The sequence below is a fragment of the Giraffa tippelskirchi genome, chromosome 1 (assembly GCF_054371585.1).
Source record: "Giraffa tippelskirchi isolate mGirTip1 chromosome 1, T2T-mGirTip1v1.2.pri, whole genome shotgun sequence".
Taxonomy (NCBI): Eukaryota; Metazoa; Chordata; class Mammalia; order Artiodactyla; family Giraffidae; genus Giraffa; species Giraffa tippelskirchi.
In genome coordinates, this window is record NC_137275.1 from 130942504 (window position 1) to 130962019 (window position 19516).

At 46.6% G+C, this 19516-nt stretch overlaps 2 protein-coding genes across 8 annotated transcripts in view; both read left to right on the forward strand.

Annotated features, from left to right (window-relative positions):
- FBXO16 (F-box protein 16) overlaps window positions 1–1660 on the forward strand; it is a 65441-nt gene extending 63781 nt beyond the window's left edge. For all 4 annotated transcript variants that reach the window (XR_014055749.1, XR_014055761.1, XM_081496829.1 and 1 more), the window contains one exon: window positions 1125–1660. Coding sequence is in view for 2 of the 4 variants with exons in the window: in XM_081496829.1 (XP_081352955.1) it covers window positions 1125–1133 (9 nt within the window). In the remaining 2 variants the exon portion in view is untranslated. The remainder of the gene's footprint in view (window positions 1–1124) is intronic.
- Window positions 878–19516, forward strand: part of ZNF395 (zinc finger protein 395) — a 72656-nt gene continuing 54017 nt past the window's right edge. Inside the window, exons 1-4 of one of the 4 annotated variants that reach the window (XM_081496253.1) lie at window positions 878–1243; window positions 1775–2012; window positions 9623–9664; window positions 11146–11334. The gene's annotated coding sequence lies outside the window, so the exon portion shown is untranslated. Of the gene's footprint in view, window positions 1244–1774; window positions 2013–9622; window positions 9665–11145; window positions 11335–11436; window positions 11504–11693; window positions 11730–19516 lie in introns of those variants that run through there. The other 3 variants (XM_081496261.1, XM_081496281.1, XM_081496272.1) reach the window with 3 other exon arrangements.

Consider the following 19516-nt stretch of genomic DNA (forward strand, 5'->3'; position numbering starts at 1 on the left):
TTAGACACTACTGAGCAACTAAGGCTGCCAAACATCAACATGAATCAGACATAGGCATACCTATGTTTTCTCCCTCTTGTTTTCTCCCATCTGAAATTCTTTCTAAGCATGAAGTCCCTCATGGGACCCTGCAAATTTATGTAGCTGCTTCTGAGTGACCCCCAAGTGTAAACTATTCTTTCCTTTGGGAATATTTGTTAAGTGGCAGGCATAGAGCGGTACCTTGTCCTAGGGGCAAAGCACAGGTGAAATTTCACTTAGCCTTGGACACGTGTGTTGGTAGAGGGTATTGTATGGTGGAAGGAGATTACCGAAGCTGGGGAGGGAGGATGGATTTACAGACAGGGCCAAAGTGAATTCAAGGCCCTTGGGGAGGTAGAATTAGCCTTGGACAGACAGCGGGACAGGAGCAAAGTCAATGAAAAGACAGCTATGGCCACGAAGGTGAGGGGACTCGCTGAGGACAAGCCAAGTGCCCACTGAAATTCTTTTCTGGAGTCTAGGACTTAGCGGACCTTAACGACCGACTGGTTGGTAGACAGTCCGCAAGACTAGACGCGAGGGCGCACGCCGGGAGAGGCCTACCACCCGGGCGCAGAAGCGCACCCACGGCCCGGAGACGCGAGTCCCATCCGCCGGCCGGGCACGACTCGGGAACAAAGAGGCCTCGCAGGCCGCGGGGAAGGCAGTGCATCCGGGCTGCGGGGCTGCCTGGCCTCGCGTTCCCTCCCCGCGTCTCCTCCGTTCTCTCCGCCCGCGGGCCGTGCGCCTGGGGCGGCGCAGGGAGGCCTCCGTGGGGCCGGGCACGTCCGCGCCGCCGCCCTCGCGGCCCCGCGCGCCTGGAGGCTGAGCTGGCGGGGAGGGGCCTCGCGCTGCCGCTGGGCCCAAGCGCTTCCGCCGGCCGTGGCCGGGGCTTGGGCGCCGGGCCTGGGGCGAGACGGAGCGGGGCCATCGGGCCGCCCAGGGCCTTGGTAGCCGTGGCTCTGCGCGGTCTGGGGGCGTCCTGGTTGCAAACGAGTCGGGACCCGCCGGGCAGGACCGCCGGGCGGCGCTGGCGGCGAGGCAGGAACGCGCGGAAGCCCACCCTCCTCGCTGCGCCTCAGCCTCTCGAATCTTCTTTCCAGCCTCCCTGAGCTCGTCTGAAGGGCCCTGCGGACGCTTCAACACTTCTAAAAGGGGAAAATTAACCAGGAGGAAATTAACCTGATTCAAAGGATTTGGAAGGAACCCAAGGAGATTTGAGGTCGGATTCAACCTCCGCCTGCCACCGCATAATCAAAGTAAAATGTACTTACTGTATAAACTGTGCCCAGTACAGAAGTGTAACTAATCAGACCAAAAAGAAAGAGGGAGAAAGAAAGAGTACCCATCATTCCACTAACCACAAGCAAACAATTGGCATTTGGGGATATTTCTTCATATGAGGTTATGTATTTTTTCTTTTCATAAAATTGATAATTCTGTGTAAATTATTTGGGGTATCTTGATTTTTGTGTTTAATAGCTTGAAAATATTTCCCATATCCATGAACACGTCGTTTGTATGGTTCTGTGCTACCATTGTCCAGCTGTAGCAAAATGTAACCATATTTTTTAAAGATTCAAAGGATAAAAATATTTGTGAAGTTCCTGATTCTTAATATTAAATTGTTCTCCACAAAGACTACTAATTTATATTTCCAGTCGCACAGAATGAATGGCCAGACTCACTACACCCATGCATACTGATCAGAGAAAGACTCGAGGTCTTGAATAGGTAACCCTGTCTCTCCTAGGCACCAAACCTCTGCTCCACGTGCCTCCTTTCATTAAAAACGTGAAGAAAATTTCAGAGCCTTTTGGACTCAGACATTCAGACTACTTGGGGACTTCGGCCAGTTCTTGTTTCTCAGTTTCCCCACCATTTTCTGTTCCCCTGAAGTTTTGAAAGGATACCACCCAATCGGTATCTTAAAGATGAAAGAGGAATCAGCCGGAATTCTCTCTTTCAGACCGCTGCCCTCCTCCCTCGAGGTAAGCTTCCTTCGCAGTATTTCGGAAATACTCAGGATGCAGCCTGCTAATAGATGCAGAGGCTCCCCTGGGATCAGGCCAAGAAGACGTCAAAGTGCAGGTGTTAAGTAATTATTCCTATTAAGAATTCTGGGGCGTGAGGGCGGGAGGGGGGAATTCCCTGGCCATCCAGTGGTTAGAATTCGGAACTTTCACTGCCAAGGGCCTGGGTTCCAACCAGACTACTGAGGACTTTGTTCATTTCCTGGTGGAGGAACTAAGATCCCACAAGCCACATGGCAAGGGCAGGGGGGGAAAGAAAAGAAATCTCTGCTTCCTAAGTACAGGTAGAAGGATGAATGGCTGAAGAAGATACCAGATATACATAATTCAGTCTTTAGGGCATTATGCTAGGTGGGATAAATCAGAGGGAGAAAGACAAATACCGTATGATATCACTTGTATGTGGAATCTAAAAAAAACTGAACTGGTAAAAACGGAATGGAATGGTGGTTACCAGAGTCTGGGTGTGGCAGATTAGGGGAGGTATTATTTAAGGATGTGTGTGTGTGTGTGAGCACACTCAGTCACTCAGTCATGTCTTGATTCTTTGGAACCTCACAGACTGTAGCCCACCAGGCTCCTCTGTCCATGGGATTTCCCAGGTGAGAATACTGGAGTGTGGTGCCATTTTCTACTCCAGGGGATCTTCCCTACCCAGGGATTGAGCTCACATCTCTTGAGTCTCTTGCATCTCCTGCACTGTGAGGCAGATTCTTTACCATTGGGCCACCTTAATGATACATACATGCTTGCAACTATAGATGAATAAATCCTGGAGATCTAGTGCTCAATACAGGGATTATGGACAACCATATTGTTTTTTGGTTTTTTTTTAAAGATGTATTTATTTATTATTCTTATTTGGGGAGAGGGCATGGTGGGTCTGCATTGCTGCACCTGGGCTTTCTCTAGTTGTGGCAAGCAGGGGCTACTCTTTGTTGCAGTGTGTGGGTGTCTCATTGTAGTGGCTCCCGTTGTTGAAGCACATAGGTTCTAGGTGCTCAGGCTTCAGTATTTGCAGTTCATGGGCTCTAGAGAGCTGGCTCAGTAGCTGTGGTGCATGGGTTTAGTTACCCTAAGGCATATGGGATCTTCCCAGACCAGGGATCAAACCAAAGTCCTTTGCATTAGAAGGCAGATTCTTAACCACTGGACCACCAGGAAAGTCCCAACCATATTGTTTTATAAACAAACTTAAGAGACAAGATCTTAATTCTTCCCACCACAAAAATTCAATAGTTTTACGATGTGATCAAAGTGCTAGCTAATGCTCCAATGGTAATCACATTGTAAATGTATCAGTTCAACATGTTGTACAATTTAAACTTACACGATGTTATATGTCAAATACATTTCAATTTTTTAAAAAGTCCCGTATAGGGACTACCTTGGTGGTTGAGTGGTTGAGTCTGCCTTCCAATGCAGGAGATGTGGGTTCAATCCCTGGTCTGGGAATTAAGATCCCACATGCCCCCAGGGTGACTAAGGCTGTACACAATGACTGAGCTCCAGCGCCCCAAGGAAAAGACTGCATCATGTCACAAGGAAAGATCCTGCATGGCACAACTAGAACCAGACATAGCCAAAAATAAAATAAAGACATAAATAATTTTTTAATAAGTCCCATATTGCTGGGACCTTAGAGAATAAAATAGAAAACAAACAACACTGTGCACACAAGTGACTTCACTCTCACCTCATCCCACAAAATATTAACATCTAAATGAGCAAGAGCTATAATAAAAGTGAATTTAAAATGCCAAGAGGAGAAAAAAAAAAATCTCTTCTTCTCCAAAACTGGAGTGCCTCTCCATGCAGGACTTGCTTGGCAAGTCACAATACTAGATTCCCCAAATCTGAGTGGCTGAAGGGGCTCTGAGTGACTTTCTGGAGCTTCATCATAGTGTAGTGAGTCATATGGCTCAGTGGTAAAGAATCTGCCTGCCAATGCAAGAGACAAGGGTTTGATCCCTGAGTCAGGAAGATCCCCTAGAGAGAGAAATGGCAACCCACTCCAGTATTCTTGCCTGGGAAATCCCATGGACAGAGGAACCTGGTGGGCTGCAGTCCTTGAGGGTCACAAAGAATCAACAGGACTTAAGGACTTAGCAACAACGAATAATAGAATAAATAATAATAGCCACCCTATTGAGCAAGAGCTTGTATGCTCTGAGGGTTAGATCATAATCACCCTTTGAGGAAGTTTTATTATGCATGGCCCTCATTTTACAGTTGAGGACACTGAAGTCAGAGTGGTTTGTCTGATTCCTTGATTCTCTGTAACAGATAGAATCTGTTGCTCTCTCCTTTACCCCTTTGCACCAGCAGAGAAAGTGTGAATATGAACAAGATCTGCACTTTCCCTTAAATTCTAAACCCTTGTGTAAACAGTCTTCCCAATCATAGCACAGCACTGATGGAATCAAAAAGCAGCAGCAACCCACTTTTCATGTTTACTTCTATCTGGGTGCACATGTGTCATCACATGGTTTTCCCATATCCTATTCATTAAGCTGGCCTGCATTTCCAGCCCCATAATTTCAGTTCACTCCTGCTGCTGCCATTGGAGCCTCCTGTTCTGGCCTTATCTTTGACGTTCAGTTCAGTTCAGTCGCTCAGTCATGTCTGACTCTTTGCTACCCCATGGACTGCCACATACCAGGCTTCCCTGTCCATCACCAACTCCCAGAGCCTGCTCAAACTCATCTTTGACATTAGTTATATACATATATTTGCCTTGCATTGTCCATCTGGGCCCCTGGCCTTGTGATGTTTTTAAAAACTGCTTTCACTATTCTTTTCCAGAGTGGATGTGTTGTTTACTTCTTTGGAGTTTCCTTAAGACAATGAACCCTTCTCTTAGCATCACTAAATCACAAAATGACTGAATTATCAAGCCAGAGGAGACCTTTGCCAGTGTCTACTCATCATTTTTTTAAAAATAATGTTATGATTTTTTTATGGTTGTGCTGGCTCTTTGTTGCTTCTCAAGCTTTTCTCTAGTTGTGAGGCACAGGCAGTGGCTTCTCGTTGCAGAGCAGGGGCTCTGCTCTACGGTGGGTTGGCTTCAGTAATTGTGGCTCCCAGGCTCTAGAGCGCAGGCTCAACAGTTGTGGTTCACTGGGTTAGTTGCTGTGCAACACATGTGGGATCTTCCCTGATCCGGAATTGAACCCATGTCTCCTGCATTGGCAGGCAGATTCTTTACCACTGAGCCACCAGGGAAGCCCTCTACTCATCATTTTAAAGAAGAGGTGTTCCAGTCACTCAGCTAGCTGAGTCACTGAGGCTAGGTCACAGGCTAGGGCACAGGTGTCCAGTGCTTTTTCCTGCAGCGTCTGGCGACTGGTTGCTTCCTCGGCTCCAAGCTCTGGAGATGAGCACGGGTAACCCACCAGTGCCCTGAGATGAGCAGAAGCTTCTGTCTCTTGGCTCTTCAGGATGATTGCTTAGCTAATCCTGAATTCTTGAGCAATGTGGATTTTGCTTGTACTAATTCTGCATAATATCCTAATGAACTATCTCTGTTTTTTTGGCTAGGCTGCCCAGCTTACAGGATCTTAGTTCCCCAGCCAGGAATTGAAACCCGGGCCCTCAGCAGTGAAAGCACAGAGTCCTAACCACTGGACTGCCAGGGAGTTCCCATAATGGGCCTGCACTGGCTCAGCATCTGACCCTCAGTAGTATAACAGGGAGAAGAGCAGGGACAAAGGAGGACTTTTCAAAAATCCTACTATTTCCTGCAGAAGGAACAGAGCCTCCCTCTTTCTGGCCCAAGTCTTAAAGCTTCCTGGGAGCTGGCAAGAGGTTTATTTTATTTCTTCTTTCAAATGATTTAAAATTTATCTTAAAACCTTATCACAGGACTTCCCTAGTGATCCAGTGGTAAAGAATCTGCCTGCCAATGCAGGGGACATGGGTTTGATCCCTGGTCCAGGAAGATTCCACATGCTGCAGAGCAACTAAGCCTGTGTGCCACAGCTGCTGAAGCCTGTGCTTCTAGAGCCCATGCTCTGCAACAAGAGAGTAGCCTCTGCTCACCGCAACGAAAGAAAGACTGCTCAAAGCAATGAAAACCCAGTGTATCAAAAAAATTAAATAAAAACAGAATAAAACAAAAAATATTCTGCATTTGTACTATGGAATACTATGTACCATTAAAAAAAAAAAACCAAACAAACCTTACCACAAACAACACAGGAACATCTTTATAGTTTATTGTCAGGATTTTTTGGTTTTTATTTTTAATTTTAAAAACACTGTGTTATATTTTTATGTAACTTATATATTGCTTCAGTTCTGAAATTTGCTTTCCTCCCTTTTTGTAAAGTGTTGCGCACACACACACACACACACACACACACACACACAGACCTAGAGATGCAAAAACAGTGTGATGAATTTTCCTGAACTGAACATACTCAGTTACTTGTTTTCAGATCAAGAAACAGCATTTCCATCACCCCCAAAAGCCCCCTTGCATAGACTTTTTGTTATTTTTTCTTCCCTCTTTTTGTAAATTTGCCTGATGTGAAATGGGATTTTTAAAAAATTGTTTATTTTTAATTGGAGGATAATTGCTTTACAATATTGTGTTGGTTTCTGCCATACATCAACATGAATCAGCCATAGGTATATATATGTCCCCTCCTTCTTGAAGCCTCCCCCTCCCACCCGATCCCACCCCTCTTGGCTGTCACAGAGTACTGGGTTTGAGCTCCTTGCATCATACAGAAGATTCCCACTGGCTATGTATTTTACACATGGTAATGCATAGGTTTCAGTGCTACTGTCTCAATTTGTCTCACCCTCTCCTTCCCTCAAAATGGGATTTTTATTTGACTTGAAGATGGCACATTCTGCAGCTTCCTAGCATCCAACATATGTACAATGGAAGAAATATTTCCCTCCTAGTCTTTTTATTGGAAAAAAACCCTGATGCTGGGAGAGATTGAGGGCAGGAGGAGAAGGGGACGACAGAGGATGAGATGGTTGGATGGTATCAACAACTCAGCGGACGTGAGTTTGAGCAAGCTCCAGGAGATGGTGAAGGACAGGCGAGCCTGCTGTGCTGCAGTCCATGGGGTCACAAAGAGTAGGACACGACTGAGTGACTGAACAACAGCAGTCTTCTAAGGCCAACTTAAAGTCAAGTTCATTTAAGAAAACTCTGGTTGCTCAGGAGAAAGACTGAGTATAGAGTCATACATATTTAAAGCTGGAAGGAACTTTGGAAAGAGAAACTTATGGTCAAGGCATTGGAGCTCTCAAGTGACAGATCTAGAACTGGAGCCCAGGCCTTCCAACAAACCACCATTATTCCTTGTATTGCTAATGTCATGTAAATAGCCATGACCCAGATTGGAGAGACAGCAGCAAGGGCAACTTCAGGAAGATTTCCTGTGGATGGTTGAGTGATAAGGGCTTCCCAGATGGCACAGTGGTAAAGAATCCACATGCCAGTGCAGGAGATACAAGAGATGTTGGTTCAATCCTTGGGTTGGGAAGATCCCCTGGAGAAGGAAATGGCAACCCACTCTAGTATTCTTGCCTGGGACATCCCACGGACAGAGAAACCTGGTGAGCTACAGTCCATGGGGTTGCAAAGAGTTGGACACAACTGAGCAACTGAGCAGAGGCACATAGCTGAATAATAACATTGTGGCAAACCTTGAACAAGGATATAGGTGGGGACTTCTCTGGTAGTCCAGTGGTTAAGAATCCACTTGCCAATGCAGGGAACACAGGTTCAATCCCTGGTCAGGGAGGATCCCACATGCCATGGAACAACTAAGCTGGTGTGCCACAACTGCTGAGCCTGCATGCCCTAGAGTCTGTGCTCCAAAACAAGAGAAGCCACACAATGAGAAGCCTGGGCACCCCAACTAGAGGGTAGCCCACACTAGAGAAAGCCCCCTCCCCACCACCCCACAGCAACAAAGACCCAGTATGGCTAAAATTAAAAAAAAAAATTGTTTGGACCTAACTCTTGATAAATAGATCCATTAGGTTATTTTTTTTAATTTATTTTTATAATTGCTTTACATACTTTTGTTGTTTTCTGTCAAACCTCAACATGAATCAGCCATAGGTATACATATATCCCCTCCCTTTTGAACCTCGCTCCCGTCTCCTTCCCCATCCCACCCCTCTAGGTTGATACAGAACCCCTGTTTGAGTTTCCCAAGCTATACAGCAAATTCCCGTTGGCTATCTATTTACATATGGTAATGTAAGCTTCCATGTTACTCTTTCCATACATCTCACTCTCTCCTCCCCTCTCCCCATGTCCATTAGTCTATCCTCTACTTCTGTTTCTCCATTGCTGCCCTGTAAATAAATTCTTCAGAATTCCGTATATGTGCATTAGAATACGATACTTTCTATTTCTGACTCACTTCAGTCTGTATAATAGGTTCTAGGTTCATCCACCTCATCAGAACTAACTCAAATGCATTCCTTTTTATGGCTGAGTAATATTCCATTGTGTATAGTACCACAACTTCTTTATCCATTCATCTGTCAGCGGGCATCTAGGTTGCTTCCATGTTCTAGCTATTGTAAATAGTGCTGCAATGAACAATGGGATACATGTGTCTTTTTGGATCCATTAGTTATTTTTTTTATGCCTAAGGTGAGGAAAGATCAGGCTCTTTAAGTACTTCAGTATCTTTAGTCCTATGTGTCAACAGATGTTTAGCTGGTAGACCAGAGTCTAGGATGTTTTTTACACAGACAAGGAAATTAAGTCTCAGAGAGTAACTTGAGTTACTTTAAATAACTGAGTTAAGTCATCCAGAAGAGGCCGACCCAGGTTTTATCTGGCCTGAAGCTTATACAACTGTTGGTGCCCTCTGTACATACAATAATGCACAATTAGGTCAAGGGCTAAATTGGGTTGAGGGCTTGCCAAAGCCTATTCAAGGAAGAGTTCTGATCTTAAAAATAAGACTAGAAAAGATAAGAATAGATAAGCATTTCATTGTTGTTTAGTCGCTCAGTCATGTCTGACTCTTTGCAACCCCATGGACTGTAGCCTGCCAGGCTCCTCTGTCTATGGGATTCTCCAGGCAAGAATACTGGAGTGGGAGCCATTCCTTGCTCCAGGGGATCTTCCAGAACCAGGGACTGAATCCGAGTCTCCTGCACTGCAAGTGGATTCTTTACCTCTGAACCACTGGGGAAGCCTGGAAAGATAAAAATAGAAAACCAGGGATGAGAAAGCACTCCTAGCAACGTGAGTCTAGCTGGGTCATCTGCACACTTGACCTCTCTAAGCAGGAAACTGAGAGTGGGAACACAACTCTTGTAGCTTCTCAGGGGACTGGAAAGGGCTTTGGCATCAAAGTTGAGTTTGAATTCTGGCTCCACCACTTCCTAGCTCTGTGACCTGGGTAAGTCACTTACCACTTACCATCTCTGGTGTTAAGGCAGCAGTAAAACTCACACCCCACAAGATTGTGAGGGTTACACACAGGGATATCTGGGATAGCAACAGATGAAAGTGTCTGCTCAACAGCAGGCACACACTCGCTCTCAATCTCCCTCTTTCCTGTGTTCCCACACAGATATCATGTACATTTGGAGATGAAACAAATGTAGACGAGCTGGTGAGTGGAGTTTCCTTCTTGTGTGGGTATAAATAAATGCACATACATGGCAAGCAACTGTCTACGAAAGATGCAAATCAGACCAAGTTGGCAGATATCTGGTTGGTATCTTGTCTTGGTGCAGCACCTAGCTCAGTGTCTATTTTTAGGGGTTCCCGATTATCCACAGACCAAGGTCGAAACTCCTTATCCTGGTACTTGAAATTTCCTGAAATCTCAACTTAACCTTCTGGGACTTCCCTGGAGGTCCAGTGGTTAGAACTCTGCTTTCACTGCTGAGGGCCCGGGTTCAATGCCTGGTTGGGAAACTAAGATCCTGCAAGCAGTGTGTCCAAAAGAAAAAAAAAGCATTCAACTTAACCTTCTGACACCCGCCTCCCTCCCGGGGAACCAACCCAAACCGGTCTTCTAACCAGACTGGTTTCTTCACTGATCTTTAAATACAACCAAGGCCTCAGGGAAAGCCAGGAATTGTCTCTTCTCTTCACAGTCCTAGATCCTACCCATCTTTTAAGACTGGTGCCCTCTCCTGCAGGGAGCATTTTCTGACTGATCCCAGGCCCTAGGGATTCCAGTCCTCCCATTTGAACCATGCAGTCAGGAATTAACCATGCACTGCCTTATTTTGTTTTATAGCTTTTAGGGAGTTTGTTTTTCCTTCCAATTGCGTTGTAAGTTCAGTGCAATGTCATGGAAATAACATCACACCTAAAGCAGAGACTTGGCTTCTGTTTCTAACTTTCTGTGTAACCCCGGGTCAAATTAACTCAGAAGTCAGGGTACTGCTTAGGGAAACTCTTCCTTTCTTAAAAATTAGGACCCTCTCCTCAAGCCCCCAACTCAGTGATACGCAAGTTATAATTTCATTAAAAAAAAAATTCAAGCATTTGTTGCTGACTTATGTCCATAGTACTGAGCTAGGATGAGAAAAGGAGACCAAAACACAGAGCTTGCTCTCAAGAAATTTGCAAGGGAACATTAGATGCATATACTCACTTGTGGAATTTACTGAATGAAGGGTCAGGAGCTAAAAGGTCAGGAACTAGTGGAGTATTTGACATTCTATCTAGTAGTGGCCTTTGTCTCCCCACTGCACTGATTCCCAGCTTTCCCCCTACTCAAGCACCCCACCTTGGGCACTCTCTGCCTGGCCCTCCCTGTGGCACACAACTTTTTCCCCTTGGCTTAGAACTCAGCTCTCAGCCTGGGGAGGTGCCAGCCAACATGGTCCCCCAGCCTCTGCCCTTCAGTCACTATCTGCGTGGAGCCTGAAGTCTCTCCTCCAAAGCTGAGCCTGGCCCAATAGGTTAATCTGGCTGCAATACCCGGAGGGAAGCACCAGGAGAGGACAGGGCATTAAGAAACCCAGCACAGTGATTAGCCCAGAGTAATTTCTTTGATGGCTTTATTATATGCAAAGCGCCAGTTCTACCTCTTCCTATATTAACTTGGTTCATCCTCACGTTATCGTCCATTTGCAGATGAGGGGCTAGAGGCAGAGAGACATCACATGGCTCGCCCAAGACACGTAGTAGGAGGAAGCGCTCGGCCTGGAACCGTCTGCCTCCAAGTCTTCTCTTCCAACCTCTGGCTCAAACTGTCTCTCGATAAAGGTTTTCTATTCTGCCAGCTCTGATCTATTTCCTCAGCTACCCTGAGACAGACAGGAGGTAGAGGACAGATACATTTTCCCCCGGGGAGGGGAAGATCTAGAGGGTATTAACTGATAACCGTGGCTGGAACTACCAGTTCAGGGTAGTCAGTCTGACCCTGAATAGCAGGCAAGGATCAGGGCAGACAGAAAGGCCCTGGCCACCGGAGGTCTGGTCTTGGCTTCAGGTCTAGGAAATCTTTTCACCTTTTGAACCTCAGGTTTTCCGCCACCGTCAGAGTAAGAAGGGAGGTGGGCTGGGTGAGCTAGCTAGCGGATCCCTCTCATGTTCATGTTCGGGTTATGGAGTGGTGATGAATGGAGAAGTGTGCGAAGACTGTACAATCAGGTCTGTGTGTGCAGGAGGGCGTCTCCGCTGGTGGAGGCAGGAAGGCGGTGTGTCGGTGCAGGCTTGTGAGTACCTAGGGCTGCAGACCGGGCAGGAAACTTGAGAGGGTCTGCCGAGTGGGGACTTGGGAGCGAGGAGTCGGGGGCGAGCCTAGCGGCCGGACTGCGCCGGGAGACTGCGCGAGGAGGAGCAGCCACAGTGGCAAAGTGACTGGGAGGCCTAGCGCAGCGATCTCCGGGCTCGGGGCCAAAGCGGGGCCCCAGCCGGGCCCGAGAAGGGGCGGGCGCGGGCCACAGCCCAGGCGGGCTGGAGCGAGTGAGGGAGGCGAGGCCGGGCCCGCCCTCCCCGCCACCCCGGCCGTAGCCGCCACCCAGGCCCTCGCCGCCCAGGCCCGCGCAGGCTCCGCCCACAACACGAGTCACGTGTGCGCCACGCACCCTCCCTCTGCGCGGGCTGGGGGCGCGCGGGCGGGCTGGCAGGCCGCGGGGTCCCCAGGGAGGAGGCTCCGGGGGCGGACTGGGGATTGGGCCAGCCGCCCGGACCCGGCTAGAGCCAGCGGACGCCGCGAGGGGAAGGGCCGATGGCCTGGGGCGGGGCCTGTCGCTAAGGGCGGGGCCTGTTGCTGAGGCTGGCGCAGGAAACGGGGAGAGGGGGCCGGTCCTACCGGCTGCCAGTCGGAGACTTGTTTACTCCTGGCGGGGGAGCTTTAACCCGAAGGGCGGGAGGGTGGCTGGGAAAACGCGGAGCTGGATCTCCGAGCCGCCGGAGCGGGAGTGGGGCGGAGGAGGGGCGGACGCCGGGACTGACTGCGGCGAAGGTGCCAAGGCTGCAGCGTTCCTGGAAGGGTCTAGCCAAAGACGCCTAGCACAGCTTTGTTTTTGTTGTTGTTTTGAGGGGGAGGGTGTTTTTCTAATTTCCTAGCCTGTACTGTTCTCCTCCTCCCCCACCATCCGCCCCCGCGCCCCCCCCCTTCACATGCACACTCACTCGCTCGCCCGCAGTCCCTTCGGCCCTGAAATTCCTTAAACCTAGACTGGGTTCCCCTCCCCGGAGGAGACGCTGTGCGGACGTGCTCGTAGGGATCGCTGCCTTAAGAGGTGGATGCCTGCGTGCGTTTTGTCCCGGAGCGGGTCTCTGCCACTTCTCAGTCCAGGAAATGATTCAGTTGCAGGATCGTCATGTATTTTGTGTGTCTGCGTGGGGCCGCAGTTACACAAATAAGTTAATTTCGGCTTATAGTCTAGGCATTGCAGCCTCTTGAACTTCATTTTGCAGTTTGTACGGTAGATGAAAAAAGCCTTTGGTAAACTGTAAAGTGCTCTATAAATGTAGCCGTATAAAATTAAGAGGACAGAGGGCACTGTTTCAATGCCTTCCTCAACTGAGTCAGTTTTCCATTATCTGAAAAATTACCTGGTACCATACAGAGACACTGTAACATATCATTTAATATTGTAACTAGTAACTACCATGTAACCGTTTTATACCTGAGGAACTGAGGCTCAGAAAGAAGTGGCAAGTCAAAAATCACCCAACTGATAAACGAGCAGAGGAACATGAGTCCCTTGACTCCCAAATGCTATCTTCCCCTCCGTCCCTCCCATTTCTGTAGTGGACACATGTAACATCTCTCTCCAGCATTTATTCCTCTGGGGACATCAGTCCTCTATTGCCTGTGGTTTGATTTAGCCTCGAAATCCTAGTAACCCATCCCTCTGGCAGCAGTAGTCCAAAGTGGGGCATTTTAACTAAGCAGAATCAATTAGAGGCTCTCCCTGGAACGAATATGTGAATACTGAGAGAGTTAGTTTTGTTTTCTGCTGGTGTTGCTAAATGGGGATGTCATAGTTGGTAGTTGCCAGCAACAGGATTCTCAAGTGTATGAAGGAAGCTGTTTTTATTGGGGGAAGGGGGCTATTTTGAGATAGGAAAGAAGGGGACTCCTAAGAAGGGGCAAGCAGAAAGGAGAGATTTAGAGTACACACCCTGACAATTTTGTTTAAACCTGAGGTCTGGCTGTGCCTGTGGCCAGTCCAAACTCCTGGATTTCCCAGTTCAGTGAGCCAACAAATTCTCTCTTTTTTTTTTTTGCTTAAGTTAGCATGAATTGAGTTCCTGTCACTTGTCTCCAAAGAGAGGCTTGAGTAATAAGTTTGGCACAATATTATTTCTTTATCCTTCAGAAAATAATGGAAGTTGGGTGCTGGCCACAACTATCACTTCTTCAGCATTCTAGTTCCCATGAGTCATACCAAATGTGAGTCCCATGGATATGGGTAAACAGAAGAAAATAGAATTTTTCCTCAATATTATTGTATGGTGAACAGGACACCTGCCAACAAACCTGAATACAGAGTTGGGTAGATAACATTTAACCTTGGGCTGTTGTGACAGTCTGAATCATGGAGAGGATAAGATTGAGGGTTTTTTTTTTTATCTCTATATATTTATTTGGCTGCACAAGGTCTAGTTGTGGCACTTGGGATCATCAGTCTTCCTTGCAGCATGCCATTCTTTTTTCAGTCGTGGATTCCACATGGGGTATCTTTTAGTTGTGGCATTCGAACTCTTAGCTGTGACATGTGGGATCTAGTTCCTGATCAGGTATCAAACCTGGGCTCCCCGCATTGGGAGCATGGAGTCTTAGTCACTGGACCACCAGGGAAGTCCCAAGATTGAGATTTTTGAGGTGCGATTATTAGAAGGTTTTCAGTGAAGTGGTAAAGAAAGTGAGTGGGTCCAATAACAACTACTCTATTAGTGGGTTCAAGCTGAAGTGTCAAAAGGGTAGTGGTCAGTTTTTGAGGACCAACGTAAAAGCTGGTCAGTGGTCCAAAGAGACCAGGGAAGAATCCTCCTTCCCACCCTTTGTCAGCTGCTCTAAGGGTCTGGGGATAAAACTGTGGAGGCCCCAGAGAGCCTGGAACTGATCTGATACTAATACTGCTGTCATGAGATGAAGAAAAGAGAAACATTAAAATTTCAATGTATATAGTACCAATCCCTTGCCACTCCCTAATTTCAAGGGAGAGAATTCTTGGCTGGCTCAGTCGGCTGCCAGATCTCTGACAAAGTTAAGAGACTAAAGTCAGGAGCAGCCTCTTTCTTCACTTGAGGAAGGAGAAGAAAGAGGAGAAGGGGTAATAAGGAGACAAGAGAACAAGGTGAGGACAGTGGAAGACGAAAGGAGGAGGAATTGCGGGACAGAAGCTTGAAAAGAAGATTTTTGGAAGTTTCATTGTGTATGGTGAGATGAATTTCCTCCTTGGCTTCCTCCTAAAGAAAATGTCAACAAAGACTTGCATTATTTTTAAGGCTTTTTTGAACTGCATTGGTTTTTCTTCTGGCTGTGTCACCCAGGTTCCGCGTGTCATCACCTCTCTGGCTCACTGAGGGTCATATTGTGTCTCACCTCCTGCACCTTTCCCAATAGGAAATCAGAGTGACAATGAGAACTATCATTTATCAAGTGGTGGGTTAGCATGTTGGCCATGAGGCCAATGGATGCTAAAGTACATGATAATAATGATTTCCCAGTCATTTTTGGCTCTTAGAACTCATGTCAAAGAAGCTTGGCAGATTGTCAGCTAGTGAATTTCCAAACTTCTCTTTGGGTGATTAGTTTGGGTCAGGAGATCAGCCATGAAGGAAGAAGAGAAATATCAGAGGGATGGGACTAGCTGGTTCAGAATCCAGTAGTTAAGAATCCAGGGGACATAGTTTTGATCCCTGGTCTGGAAAGGTTCCACATGCAGTGAAGCAACTAAACTCGAGCATCACAACTGTTGAGCCTGTGCTCTAGAGCCCATGCATCACAACTACTGAGACCGCGTGCTGCAGCTACTAAAACCTACGCATCCGAGAGTCTGTGCTGCACAAGAGAGGCTACTGCAATGAGAAGTCAGCACAACACAACTAGAGCGTAGCCCCAGTTTGCCGCAGCTACAGAAAAGTCCACAGACAGCAACAAAGACCCAGGGCAGTCAAAAATTTAATTAATTGATTAGTTAAAAAAATAAAAAACCTTGGATGTTCTGGGAGTGGCTAGAAGTCTGGTTCCTATATATGGCAGATCTTCACTCCCACGTTTGGATGCTAAATGGCTGAAAACCTAGGTGCTAGCCATTTCTCTTGCCTTTGGGAATCATTTCAGGCTTGTCAGGGGTGATCTGACAGGCAATCAATTACACTGTCAGATGGAGAAGGTTGAGATTTGGTTGTTCAACAATTTATAAATGAGAAGATTGTGAATGGCCACGTTGAAAACAGGTATTGGCAAATTGGAGTGCTCCTGGGTGGATAATGCAAAAGGGTAATTGAACAGGATTTTGCTAATTCACAGGATTTCTACTCTAATATATTAGGATTATTAAGGCAGGATGTGGCCTAAAGCTAGATGAATTATAGGTTAAGAGAATCACTATGGTGATTATATGCATATATTATCAAGGTAAGATTATGGGTTTCACAGGCAAGTATTGGCTTGACTTTCTTCAGAAAACCAAAGATCAGGAAGGTTCACTCCTTTCATCTAAATTAGTTTAGGCAGGTCTATGGAAAGAAGTCTATGATGAGAATTGAACCATAAAGAAGGCTGATGCTTTCAATTTGTGGTGTTGGAGAAGACTCTTGAGAGGCCCTTGGACAGCAAGGAGATCAAACCAGTCAGTCCTAAAGGAAATCAATCCTGAAAGAACTGATGCTGAAGCTGAAGCTCCAATACTTCGGCCACCTGATGCGAAGAACTGACCCATTGGAAGAGCCCTTGATGCTGGGAAAGATTGATGGCAGGAGGATAAAGGGACCTCAGAGGATGAGATGGTTGGATGGCATCATCAACTCAATGGACATGAATTTAAGCAAACTCCCGGAGACAGTAGGGGACAGGGGAGCCTGGCGTGCTGCAGTCCGTGGGGTTGGAAAGAGTCAGACACAACTGAGTGACTGAACAACAACAACATGGAAAGAGTAGAAACTTTCTGTCCATAAATGATTTCATCTTGAAAAAATTAAATTTGGAGGAGAATCTAAGTTTCAGATCTTGCAGTCTATGCTGAAAACAAAAGCGAATTCACTAGTGTCTTTCAATCTCCTTTAGCCTCTAAAGATTTAGAAACTGATATTATGAAGTTGAACATCCCACCAGGTCGTGATAGAGGCCAACCTGTGATGGATGTACAAAGCCATGCTGACTGCAAATACAGTAAGATGTCTGGTACCTATAGGGAACAGTGGCTGCTGTTTAATTCAGAAGAGCCAGAAATTGTCATCCAATGACTGGCAACCTTTAAATTGCATTTTAAAACTGGCTTTTATAGTTGAGGTTTTGTCTAATTGGTTTATGGATTTATGGACTGAAACAAACAAAAATTTTCTTTTTTTCATTTTTGTTTGTCAAGAAGTCATTCAGTTCATCACCCCCAGTCCTGGGCAGTGGTTAGTTAACACATCACTGTTGTGACCTTGTAGGGGTTGTTAGCCTGACCCAGTGCTCTGTGGTGCTGTCATCTATGGCGTGTATGTTGGGTTCAGATCTTCCTGTGCCCTTTGGGTGTCACTTGTCCAAAACTGTGGTGTTCCCAGATGATCATTCCGGCTTGAAGGAGGTAGCCAGGCTCTGAGTCATTCTCTCTCATTTTTTTTAATATTTATTTTAATTAATTTGTTTAGCTGAGCCTGGTCTTAGTGGCAGCGTTCGAACTCTCAGTCTCGGCATGTGGCGTCTAGGTCCCTGACCAGGGATCAAACTGGGTTCATTGGGAGTTCAGAGTCTTAGCCACTGAACCACCAGGGAAATCCCTGAGCCATTCTTAACCATCTGGGTAGTCTGGGTTGCGGCAGACACACCTGTCTCGGGCAGGAGTTTGGTCTCACAGAAGAATAAGGAAGAGGGGCAGAATGCTTATATGGGGCTAGTGAAGAGAATGGTTGGTGTTTGAGGGGATGAAGGTTAACAGCTTAACAAAATGAAACTCTAGTGAACTATCCAGAGAAAAGGCCACTAACCCCTTCTCTGGGAGGCTGGGGAGGGGATGGAGTACTACTGCCATGGGAAGGGAAATAAAAATAGAAGGCTTGGGACTTCCTTCCCTTTTGGTCCAGTAGTTAAGACTCCACGCATCCACTGCAGGTGACACAGAGGGACCGAAGACCTCTCTTGCCGCCTGGCACAGAATAAACTAACAAACAAAAGGCTTCAGAGCAGCACAGAATAAACTAACAAACAAAAGGCTTCAGAGCAACATGGGGCAAAAAAGTAACAACTGTTTTTTTAAAAAAAATTTTAACCACATCTGGCAGCTTGTGGGATCTTAGTTCTGCAACTAGGGATTGAACCCATGCCCCCTGCTGTGGAAGCTCAGAGTCCTAAGAAAAATTGCCTGGAGCAGGGAATTTCTGAAAAGTAATTATCATTGATTGGAACCTAAGAAACTAAAACAAGGAGTGGCATGGGTGTGCATTCACAGTACACAATTTTCTGGCACTTCTTGGCTTCTTACTGCTTGTTTGGCCTTGCTTGATCTCTCTTTTCTCCCAGTCTGTTTTTCTAGTCATGTTTGTTATCGAGGGCGTGAGATAACTTCACCCCTAACTCCCACTGGGGTGGGACCCAGTCCTCTTTTTCCCTTTCAGAGTCTAAGTTTTCCTGTCCTTTCCCACCTGACTTAATGTTGCTCCTCTCTTAAACAGCTCTGTGTTGTCTCATGGAGTGAGAAAGCTGGCTGCTTCGGCCCACTTTAAGGACTTTTTATGAGAAGGCTCTGTTTTTTTTACAAAGGTTACACTGTGAAAGCCAAATGGAGAAGGGCTCCCAGTGAGACTGAGAGTGGTTCCAATAGTATTAATGTTGGTTAAGTTGACTGAACTGCTTTTTTCACCACGTGGTATTTTCCTGTTCTTGGTCTGCTTCAGAGTGAGAGCCATGCCTAGATAATCTTAAGCCTGTGCAGAATTTTTTTGCTCAGCCTCTCATTCCTCTGGTCTCAGTTACTTAGCATCTCCCCTGGGGCACAGTGGAGAATGAAGCCGGAGTTGGTCCACCCCCAAATCGGTACTGTTCTGGATTTTATCTTCCTGCCCTCAACAGTGAGATAAACAGACTTTTAATCCTCATTTTTTATGTACTCACTAGAAAGCAGACAGGGTTGTTCCAGAGTGGATTTCCTGTGTCATAGAAATCACAGAAGCATAAAAGGGAAAACCAGATGTGCACAGAGAGCCTGCCTGGGCTTACACATTCTTTCATACCCAGAGTCACAGGGCTTTCTGGTCTGTGTTCCCAAAGCCAGCTCATTTCTTCCCCACTTTGAATATGTACTCCTGCCCATATTCCTAGTTTCAGAGCTGGGAAGAGATAAGCAGGGATCTGGGTGTTTATGGACTGGGGTGTGTCTGTGGGTAGCTTCACGCACATGGGGGCTTGTTTGCTCAAAAATATGGCTGTGCAGGGGTTTCCCAGGTGGTTCAGTGGTAAAGAACACATCTGTCAATGTAGGAGACACAAGAGACATGATTTGATCCCTGGATCGGGAAGTTCCCCTGGAGAAGGAAATGGCAACCCACTCCAGTATTCTGGCCTGGAGAATCCCATGGACAGAGGAGCCTGGTGAGCTACAGTCCATGGGATCACAAAGAGTTGGACACGGCTCAGCTACTAAACAACAACGTGGCTGTGTAGATCTAAACAACTACTCCAGGTGTACCCTTAAACTTTGAACAGCTTACTTGCAACCTATCAATCCTTTCTGTTCAATGAAATGCAAAGCCCAGCTTCTCCAGGAAAGCCTTACAAATTGGGTAGATTAGAGAGAAGATGCCAATTGCCACAGGCCTACCTACAAATGACTTTCTC